The 12,095-nt window shown below is 31.4% G+C and overlaps 1 protein-coding gene across 1 annotated transcript in view; it reads left to right on the forward strand.

Annotated features, from left to right (window-relative positions):
* LOC132561906 (A-kinase anchor protein 9-like) overlaps positions 1–12,095 on the forward strand; it is a 99,466-nt gene that overhangs the window by 19,224 nt on the left and 68,147 nt on the right. Inside the window, exons 2-4 of the mRNA XM_060226618.1 lie at positions 5,220–5,345; positions 6,712–6,831; positions 6,978–7,227. Of these exons, the coding sequence (XP_060082601.1) occupies positions 5,220–5,345; positions 6,712–6,831; positions 6,978–7,227 (496 nt within the window). The remainder of the gene's footprint in view (positions 1–5,219; positions 5,346–6,711; positions 6,832–6,977; positions 7,228–12,095) is intronic.

Below are 12,095 nucleotides of genomic sequence, written 5' to 3' on the forward strand. Positions count from 1 at the left end.
GTTACAGTAAAACATCAATTAAGGTTACTGTTACAGTAAAACATCAATTAAGGTTACAGTAACACATCAATTATCAATTAAGGTTACTGTTACAGTAAAACATCAATTAAGGTTACTGTTACAGTAAAACATCAATTAAGGTTACTGTTACAGTAAAACATCAATTAAGGTTACTGTTACAGTAAAACATCAATTAAGGTTACAGTAACACATCAATTATCAATTAAGGTTACTGTTACAGTAAAACATCAATTAAGGTTACTGTTACAGTAAAACATCAATTAAGGTTACTGTTACAGTTAAACATCAATTAAGGTTACTGTTACAGTAAAACATCAATTAAGGTTACTGTTACAGTAAAACATCAATTAAGGTTACTGTTACAGTAAAACATCAATTAAGGTTACTGTTACTGTTACAGTAAAACATCAATTAAGGTTACTGTTACAGTTAAACATCAATTAAGTTACTGTTACAGTAAAACATCAATTAAGGTTACTGTTACAGTTAAACATCAATTAAGGTTACTGTTACAGTAAAACATCAATTAAGGTTACTGTTACAGTAAAACATCAATTAAGGATCAATTAAGGTTAATAAAACATTTAAGGTTACTGTTACAGTTTGTTACTGTTACAGTTAAACATCAATTAAGGTTACTGTTACAGTAAAACATCAATTTTAAAACATCAATTAAGGTTACAGTAAAACATCAATTAAGGTTACTGTTACAGTTAAACATCAATTAAGGTTACTGTTACAGTAAAACATCAATTAAGGTTACTGTTACAGTAAAACATCAATTAAGGTTACAGTAACACATCAATTATCAATTAAGGTTACTGTTACAGTAAAACATCAATTAAGGTTACTGTTACAGTTAAACATCAATTAAGGTTACTGTTACAGTAAAACATCAATTAAGGTTACTGTTACAGTTAAACATCAATTAAGGTTACTGTTACAGTTAAACATCAATTAAGGTTACTGTTACAGTTAAACATCAATTAAGGTTACTGTTACAGTTCAATTAAGGTTACTGTTACAGTTAAACATCAATAAAGTTACAGTAAAACATCAATTAAGGTTACTGTTACAGTAAAACATCAATTAAGGTTACTGTTACAGTTAAACATCAATTAAGGTTTGTTACAGTTAAACATGATTAAGGTTACTGTTAAGTTAAACATCAATAAGGTTACTGTTACAGTAAAACATCAATTAAGGTTACTGTTACAGTAAAACATCAATTAAGGTTACTGTTACAGTAAAACATCAATAAGGTTACTGTTACAGTTAAACATCAATTAAGGTTACTGTTACAGTAAAACATCAATTAAGGTTACTGTTACAGTAAAACATCAATTAAGGTTACAGTAACACATCAATTATCAATTAAGGTTACTGTTACAGTAAAACATCAATTAAGGTTACTGTTACAGTAAAACATCAATTAAGGTTACTGTTACAGTAAAACAGACAAATTCTATTAACCTTTTTTAGCTGGTTGTCAATTATAGAATTTGAAATATGAAGTTTTTCCTAAGAACACATTTGCTTTTATTAACATATTTGGTAATTTTCATAGTTTTTTTTTTTAATTGAGTAGAAATAACTACATCTATATAATTGTTTTGTGTAAATGAAATGTTAAAGGTAAATAACAAACATTTGTTTACTTTTGTGATGAATGGTTTGAGGAGTTGGGGTGAAGGTTGAGATGGGCGGTGGGGATAGACAGTGGGAGTAGGGGCATGGGGTGGGGTTCTGATGATGGAAACGATATGCTAATTGGTGTGATGTTTAACTGTAGGGGGCCTGAATTTTTTACCCGAGATTTCAACCTCGATAAGCAATTTGTTTGATTGCTGGTATTTTAATCTGAACCTAGAGATGAACTCTGTGACATTGAATGTTGGTATTTAAATTTCAACATATAAATGCTTTTATTGTGATTTAAAACCTTTTTATATATAAGCAGTTGTGTTTTGATAGTATGTAAAAAAAATCAAATGTTAGAAAGTCATTAAACAGCGATCAGTAAGAACGGGTGACGATAGGTTATACTGATGTAGTCAGTTCTGTCTGGGTGGCAGGATCCTACAATAATATACCTAATCAGCATCCTGTATTACCCTGGCCGCATTATTTTACCAGGGATTTGTGGTGTCTTTTACCAGGGATTTCTGATGTCTTTTACCAGTAATTTGTGGTGTCTTTTACCAGGGATTTCTGATGTCTTTTACCAGGGATTTGTGGTGTCTGTTACCAGTAATTTGTGGTGTCTTTTATTAATAATTTGTTGTGTCTTTTACCAGGGATTTGTGGTGTCTGTTACCAGTAATTTGTGGTGTCTTTTACCAGTAAGTTGTGGTGTCTGTTACCAGGGATTTGTGGTGTCTTTTACCAGTAATTTGTGGTGTCTCTTATTAATAATTTGTTGTGTCTTTACCAGGGATTTGTGGTGTCTGTTACCAGTAATTTGTGGTGTCTTTTATTAATAATTTGTTGTGTCTTTTACCAGGGATTTGTGGTGTCTGTTACCAGTAATTTGTGGTGTCTTTTACCAGTAATTTGTGGTGTCTTTTACCAGGGATTTGTGGTGTCTTTTACCAGTAATTTGCGATGTCTTTTACCAGTAATTTGCGATGTCTTCTACCAGTAATTTGTGGTGTCATTTGCCAGTAATTTGTGGTGTCTTTTGCCAGTAATTTGTGGTGTCTTTTACCAGTAATTTGTGGTGTCTTTTACCAGTAATTTGTGGTGTCTTTTGCCAGTAATTTGTGGTGTCTTTTGCCAGTGATTTCTGATGTCTTTTAAAAGTGACTTGTTATGAGCCTGACACATAGTGAATATGTTGATTTAAATTATTTGTAATATGGATTTTTTCATTGTCTCAGTACTCTTTTGAAAATGAGATACAATGTTATAGTTAACTGGATGCCTGACTAAGTAACAATGATGGACTGATTAATAGGTGTCCATCTTTTTTGTGTATCACTAAAAAGTGCTCTAAATCAAACAGAGATTGTCTGTTTCTTTGGAGCACCAGTGTTGTCCTCAGTTACATTGGTTAGCCAGTCAGAATATGACCTGTCTGGAATATGATACTATATTACTGAAATCTGTCAGCCTTTGACTGGATCCATCATGGCAAAGTCACATGACTTAAAATGGACAATGAAATGTGTATTGATTGACATCATATGGTATGTAAATAATGATAATCATGTTCTTCCTGTTAAGAGATCTCAGTTGTAGACACTAATTGTGTTTATTACAGTGTTTATTTGAAAATCTTTTTTTGGGGTCAGTTTTAATCAACAAGATCAAACAGCCTGTTATCAGGTAAAAAGAGAAAAACAAAATTAAAAATTCAGAATCATTATTGAACAATTTGGTTGGCTTTTCACTGTTAGGACTTGATTTTATGATAAACCTACTTTCAACCTTGTGTTATTTTTTAACATTAATGAAGAAAATGATAATATAACGTAGTGCTGAAGTAAACTATGTTTATCATTAATATACTTTTGAACTTTGACCTCTAACCATATTTGAACTTTAACATTTTACTAAAGCCAGATGTTGACTCTTTAATGAATGATTTCTTATCATTTTTTATAGCAATTGGCCAAATATCATTACCCTTTGAATCTAGGTTATTGAAAAGAAGCCATTTTAAGATTTCAACACACTTGACCCTTTGATTGTTAAAGTAGGTTGAGGTTATTTTTATTGCCAAACTTGAGAGTCATTGACTAGAGTGTCCTACATATGAAATATCAAGGCTTTAGACCTTGAAGAACTTGAAATATTTTTCAAAGTTTGTTACCCTAAATAGCGATTTCAATTTTGATTCCTATCAAGAAGCAGAATTTTCAAAGTTTTATGAATACATTCAGTAGCAATTGACCACAGTATGACAAAATTTCATCACTGTGTGCCTCTTGGCTATTGAGAGAATGCTATTTAACAATAATAACAAAATTAGCCTCTTGGAAACAGGTCAAGGTAATATATATTATTAAACTTGATAGTCAATGACCTGAACACATTATAAAATATCTAGCCTCTAGGTCTAGTAGAATTTGAAGAGAAATTTTTGAAAGTTTGTATCTCAGAATTTCCCATTTGAACTTTGACCCCTACCAAAAATCTGAAGTTGGCACTTTTTACAAAAAAAATCTTTCAAGAGAAATGCTATTAATTTTTTTATCTTTTACATTATATCAAATGATGAATTCATTGTGGTCAGCATTTAATGAGACATTGCAGTTAGAGGTAAAATAAGATATGTCTTGGTGGCCATTTTGTTTTTCTGATGAAGTTGAAAATGTCACTAAGTAGCAGAGGAGATCAAAGGCAATGTTTGTCATAATGATTACACAAAATTAAGTGCTATAAGTCAAATATCAAATTGTCCAAATTGTAAAAGAAAAAATTCAAAATAGTGTACAACCTTAATGACAAATAGTACAGAGAGACTGAAGACATCAAATTCATTGCATTGACATCTTCTATTGACGAGTGCAAAATGTGGGATGCAATAACATGTTAAATACATATCCTACCTGTGATCATATCTTTCACCAGTTGAAAACTTCAGAGGTCACAAAAGATAGAAGAATAAGAATATGAAACATAACAAAAAAACACAAAAATGCTGAAATTTTTATATAATTTACACATGACAGATTTCACTCCTTCAAGCCTGACTTTAAGAAAAATAAAATAATTAAGTCATTTTGTATTCAAATTGAAATGCATTGGAATTTTGGGGTTTTGAAATATTTTTTCTCACTGAAAATTTAAAAGTTTAAAATGGATATTCAGACTAGGTTGATGTTTATCTAACTTTAGCAAAGGACAACACAATAGATCTAAGTGTTCAAAACGTTACAATAACATTGCCGGATTAGATTTATGGTAATGTAATGATACTTGGCTAGGTTGTGTTACAGATAGTAAGATTGATGTTAAAAAGTGGTCAAGCCCTCGTTTAGAAATTCACCAGGAAAATTGTGTTACTGTACAAATATACCAAGGTCATAAACACCTATACAAATTTACTGTTTCTATAAGAACATACGATGGTCGTAAGTACCAATATTAACCAACAAGTTCAGTGCAGGCAAAAAGTTTAATAACTATACAACATGTATACACAATTGATAATGCTGAATATTTACTGATTTTTCTGATTTTTTTTCATTCAGCTGGAAAGTCTGAAGCAGGAATATGAGGCCCAGCTGGATCACCTTCGAGAGCAGTTAGCAACAGAACGAAAGAAACATGATCGTGAGGAGACGGACCAGCACATGCCGAAAGCATCCTACAAAGAGGTACAGGGCCTTGATTTAACTGATAAATGCTTTATTACTAAGGGATATAGTAAATGCATTAAAGCTGTCAGTTTTCTGAAAGAATAATTATGGCACAGTTGTGACAAATTGAATGCTTCTGATGTGTTCCCTTTTACATTTGTCCTGTCCCTCTCTGATTAAGCTTCACTCCATCACCTTCATTTCTTTTTAAGTAGATGAGGGTGAATCATGACACCAAGAACACCTCAGTTTTTCCATAATTTTGGATTAAAAAATCAAGGCCAAAGAAATTTTTTTAATGTGACATTTAAATTTGCATTAACAAGTATAGCAGGACGGTCAGTATGACAGAAATGTTCTCAAAGTTTGACTGCAACAGACCAATTCAAATATTAGTTACTCTTTTAGGTATTGCAGATGGCTTGGTTTGCAAAAAACCAATAAATGATTTCAATTTCTTAATTTCACATGCCTAATCATTTAAACAAACACTTCAGTGATCTCTGGTATTTATCCTTTGATGGTGAAAAATAAAGATATACATCATGGTCTTTGATTATCTGCAGTTATTTTGATAGCGATAGAGATATGTTAGAAGACAGGATGAACTTTTCTCCTTTTGGATAATTAATCTGACTTGATTGCCAGACTTTGATGTAACTAATCTGATCCAACATAATTTAGATATTTTTAAGTCTGTCATTAACAATGAAGACATGCAGTAACACAGCAACATTATATTATCAGTTGTCTGCTGTAGCATAGCAACAGTATGTTATCAGTTGTCTGCTGTAGCATAGCAACAGTATGTTATCAGGTGTCTGCTGTAGCATAGCAACATGATGTTGTCAAGTGTCTGCTGTAGCATAGCAACTGTATGTTATCAGGGGTATGCTGTAGCATAGCAACAGTATGTTATCAGGTGTCTGCTGTAGCATAGCAACAGTATGTTATCAGGTGTCTGCTGTAGCATAGCAACAGTATGTTATCAGGTGTCTGCTGTAGCATAGCAACTGTATGTTATCAGGTGTCTGCTGTAGCATAGCAACAGTATGTTATCAGGTGTCTGCTGTAGCATAGCAACAGTATGTTATCAGGTGTCTGCTGTAGCATAGCAACAGTATGTTATCAGGTGTCTGCTGTAGCATAGCAACATGATGTTGTCAAGTGTCTGCTGTAGCATAGCAACAGTATGTTATCAGGTGTCTGCTGTAGCATAGCAACAGTATGTTATCAGGTGTCTGCTGTAGCATAGCAACAGTATGTTATCAGGGGTATGCTTAAGCATAGCAACAGGATGTTGTCAAGTGTCTATATTAGCATAGTATAATGATGTCAATTTGAACTCGTTCAATTTCTGTGAATGATAAATTTTAAACTCCAGACCACTGACCACTTGCGACAAGGCCTCGGTAGTGACCAACAAGCTGAGCTTGACCATGCCATACAGTCCATTGAGGACATGCACAAGAAGGAGATGGACATTGCCCACCAGCAACATGTGGTCAGTACACAGAAGAATTATAAAAAAAAACTTTATTTAGATCTCTATCTCCACTTCTAATTATAATTAGCTCACCTGGCCCAGAATTCATTAACTTGCAACAAAATTCTGTTAACTACATTCAGTGGCAATGTTAATATTTGCAGGACGATATCAACCTACAGGTGAAAGCAATGCGCCTGACCTTAGAACAGATCTATACAAGCCAATTAGACCTGGTGAGGGCAGATCTGGAAAACCAGCATAGCCAATCAATGGACACTTTACGAGAGAATCTTACTAAGGAACATAAGTCAGAAATCAATCGTCTGGAAGCTGATTGGTCAGCTCAAATGGCAGAGCTGGAGGAGGAGCATTCAGAAGAACTTAACAGGTCTCTACTAGAGGATGCTGTAGGTAAGTGGTATAAACTTGACCTTGCCTGTTATCTTCTGTATTCAGAGCCTTCCTGTGTTTGGAGTTTGTGGTTTTTTATGAGGGGATTGATTTATAAAAGTGGTTTGTTTGTTCAAAGTGAATATAAGTATTGAAGTCTTAGCTCTGATATCATTTAATCTTTTAATAATAAATTATATACAGTTGTACCTTCATGAAGTTTTTCCAGTTGAAATTTGGGGATGACATCAGCTTGGCAATTTGATTTTTTCAACCTGAAATTAAGCATTTGTTTAGACTAGATAACATCTGCTTTTCAACTAAGTTTTCCACATGAAATTTAGTATTTGACAGAGTTTTTTGTGAATTAAACTCTGGATGTGAAAATACGTGGTAATTATCTATAAAAGTGGGGATGACAACTGTAGCCATGATAACGTCTCCCATTACAACTAGACTATATACAATCTGAAGTGGTATCGACTTGTGTTTGTTGTAGTGATTTTGCATGTTCTGTGTGATGGACTGTACTAGACTGTATACAGCCATGGTTTCTCTGGATAACCATTGTCATTGTAGGCATATATCTGTCGTGTCTTTACATAAACATTTTTGGTGACTTCTATTATGGTTCATATATTGCCATTGTTTCATGTGTGACTGCAATAACAAATACTTAAATTAGTCAATCCAAAAGATGGTTTAATTCATTTCATTTATTTTTTTCAACCAGATTTTTTTTTATCTTATTAAGTGTAATTCTTTAAAATAACTTTAGAAATCTTGGCTACCTGGCTTCGTATTCTTAATGCAAGTAACATTTAAAATCAACAATGAATTGACCTTTTGGGTTAACACTTTTGTTGGGTACGTCATTTCCATGACATGTTGGGTTCTTTGACGTCATCAATAATCTGGGCAAAAAATGCTTAGGAAAATTTAATTGTTTAGTATATTATAATTACATTGTTGGAAATTGTTTTTATTGACTAATCATATGTCATGTCACACCTCAAATAAATTAAAAATCGTGTCATGTTGACACACATCAATATATATATAAATTAAACTGATATGACAGACAGATTAATCAACAAATCTGACATATTCAGTGTTTTGTGTAGTAATATCATGAGCTGTATAGATGTATTGAAGTTTTAAACAGTACCTTGTATTTTTATTCTGAAGTAATTACGATACAAATAGGCAAATGGACCTTGAGGCAGTAAGTTCAACTGTTACACATGAGACCATTGGCATTATATGAATTTATTTTTCAATAATACCTGTTATACTGTCAAACAAAACACTTATAAACAACAACCTTAATTTCATTGTTTGTTTACTTTTGATATATTGTCATCAGCCAGGTAATTTTGCAGAACAAATAATGGCAGTATAAAGAGGTTTTTTGTTCTTAGTTTTAAATAAACTACAGATTCATGTCTATGTACAGGGCTTTATTGTGTCCATATTCTTTCAGTAGTTTAGCATATTAATTCTGATCTTCATTAAATTATGTAGTGGTAATGTATGCAATATTAATTTTGCATGTTGTGTCTATTTATAATTAGTAATATTATTTATTTTTTTTTTTTTCTCTATATAACATTTGGTTCAGTAGTCTGGTACATTGAGATGTACAACTGCTACGTCATTTTGACGTGGAGACAAAATATGAGCTGCATACACTGTGACAATGACATACAGACCTAAAGGCGTATATTAACAGAGAATAAAGAGATGTAAAAAAAAAAAAAAAAAAAAGGATGCATGTACCATTTTGTGACATAGAGACTTAAGGATGTATGCTACCTAATGCATAAAGATGTAAAAAAATGTATGCATGAACCATAGTGTTACATAGAGACTTAAGGACGTATGTTCTATGGCTTGATTTTAATTTTTCTTATAATTGTTTTTTGTTTCTTTTGCTGTTAGCAGTATGCATGTTGTTCAAAGTCGTCTTGGTTGTCTGATCAATTAGAGTTGAATGTCAGTTAATGATTAAAGAAAATTAAAAGTCATTAGATATTCATCATTTATCTCTCTCATCAACTTCCTTTGATATGTGTAGATGTCTTCATACTTGTTTTTGAATTTTTGAGAGAAAATGAAAAAGTAAATCTACAAACACAAATTTTCATTTTGTTACCCGCCTATAAATATTCTTGAAAAAGTGCCCACCACCACCCAAAAAGATCTCTATATATATTTATATATATCTATATATATCAATACACAATGCATCTTTAAGTTACATATATAAATATATATTTATATATAAATATGGTGATACCACTTTTAAAAATTTTATAAATTTAATGTCATAGAATGCAGTCACTTAAATCCATGTAGTTAGATATATTTAGAAAAAATGAAAACTATTGACGAACAAATTATAATGCTGATATATTTTGAATGATCAATTTGCGATGTTAGAATTGTTATTTTTTAACAGGAATTCCTGTAAAACTTTGAACAACAATTCTTTGTTGGTTTATTTGTAAATCTTGTGGTTTGGGTCTGATTCTATTCTCTACTATGTAGTTGTGCAGACAATTGAAGTTTCTCTCCCTTGTGGTAAGTCTTCTGTCTCAATCTCAAGCTTTCCAGGGACCTTGATGCCTGTTTGTAAACGGAATTCTGATTGGTCAATTCAGAGAGAAAAAAGTCAAAATTGAAAGAAACATTTTGAACTTGAAAATGTTATTTGATAGATTACTTTGGTAAAAACTGAGGGAAAGGTAAAAATATTTCAAGAGGGAAAAATGCAAGTTTAAAAGTTTCGTTCAAAAATATCTGGTAACAAGGTTTGTTGTTATCATAAATTTTACTGGAATTAATTGGCAAATCAGTGTCTGTTTGCAAAAATTCTCTGGCAGAACAGAAGGTCCAGAATTTCAAACTTTTTCCTTGTGCACAAACATGCATCACTAGCAATTAGTTTTCACCCAATATGTGGAACTTAGACTGACCCATCAAATGATGGAATAGTCTATTGTATTTACAGAGGGGTTATGGAATCATATATTTAGAATTTTATACTATATAGATACAATGAAGATTTAGTTGATAGCTATTTTAGAGTTATTTCCCTTATGTATGTGTTATTTAGCAGCAATACCAAAATTTCTCTATGTATGTCTTATTTACCTAAAAATAGTTTGAAAACATGTTAACATATGCTACGTATATTTTTTACAATTTTCATATTTTAAATCATATTTTCTCATGAATTAATACTATTTTTGAACAATTTGTTTTCTTTTAGATTATCAATTCTTTTATTATATTTTATGATTGTGATATTTGAAAATTATTTCATCTTGAAGACTAATCATCGATATTATCATGACAAGACATTTAAATATATTCAAAGATACTACTAAATTTTATATTGTTTAAAAAAAACTAGAAGCTATTGCTTGAAACTGGTGATGCTGGTTGCTGCTTTCTTTTCAGTTATCAAAAATTTCATCTCTGAATATTTCCTGTTGTAACTTTCAATTTTCTTGATAACTTCACAACGTAACACAATTTGTTGTGAAGAATATGAATTATTTCAACCACTGAAGATTTTCACTGTAACAGATGTGGACACTGATATGGTTTTGATGATATTTACCAAAATTTTTGAAATTGTACCACTACATGAATAATTACCAGTACATATCACAGAATATATTGGTAATGGTTTTATAATCAGCTGGTCATGAAAATTGATCATAAGCTACCTGCCAGATATATATATATAAATATTTATGCATGCAAGGTTGAGGACATTGTAAAATCTATATACTTCATACAATTTTAATTGACTTTTAAATGAAAACCTGTTCTTTTCTTATGATATATACACTGTAACAAATGTTTCCTTTTATATACTGTACATGTAATCAGTGTATTAAACATGATACATGTATATTTAATACAAATACACTACAATATATATATATAGACTCGTAAAATTTATATGCATCATTTCATTTTCAGAGCTAAGAAAAGTATTTGCAAGAGATCTGTGTTAATTCATCTATTTAAATATACATTTATGATAGGGCTAGGCTAGATAAGCTTAATTTGTTTTTCGGGTCCTGTAGTTTAAACATTTATTACATTTAATTTTTTATATTGTATATTTTCAAACCAATGTTGTCAATAATCCGATCCATAAAAGGAATTGTTTAGATAAAAAAACTAAATAATACAAGTGTTTTTACTTATCAACAATTGTTCTATGGAACACTCCTGAAGTTGCAATTTTCTTTAAATGATAAATTTCATGATTTGGCCTTTATGAAAGGCCTCTGAATATTATATATAGAAAATTCTTTCTGTTCTGAAACTGCAGCTTTTTGTTAAACATCTCTCTTTTGCAACTGCTAAAACATACACAATGGGGCTTGCCTTCAATTCATTTCTGATATCTCTCATAGCATTTAAAACTTGGTATCCATTTTCAAATTAAAAAAATTTGTATACAAGTTAAGCCAATGTGTAGGACCTTATTTACAGTTCTGCATCAGTAAAACCTGTTGGATGTGTTTTTCATTGCTGGTTCTGTCGCTGGATTTACATACGACCCATGAATCTGTTACCAGCTGTGTACAAGCTTACCTATACATATCTCGTTAACTGTACCTCAGGTGTTAAACATTTTCCAATATACACCAAGAACATAAATCAAAATATTCGCAGTATATATAAGTATATATACCTACAACAGCCGACAACCGAGTCACATCTATCGTTTAGATTTAAACTTCACCAGATAAACAGATTGACTCTCCAATATTGCTAAGTCAGCTGTGACCAAGATTTAATCTTATAAGACAAGATTCTACCTGATTTGAGAACATTTTGTGATCTCTGTATCAGCTCTTGCA

Source organism: Ylistrum balloti, unplaced genomic scaffold, assembly GCF_031769215.1.
Source record: "Ylistrum balloti isolate Yb309-2 unplaced genomic scaffold, AGI_CSIRO_Ybal_v1 Utg371306, whole genome shotgun sequence".
Taxonomy (NCBI): Eukaryota; Metazoa; Mollusca; class Bivalvia; order Pectinida; family Pectinidae; genus Ylistrum; species Ylistrum balloti.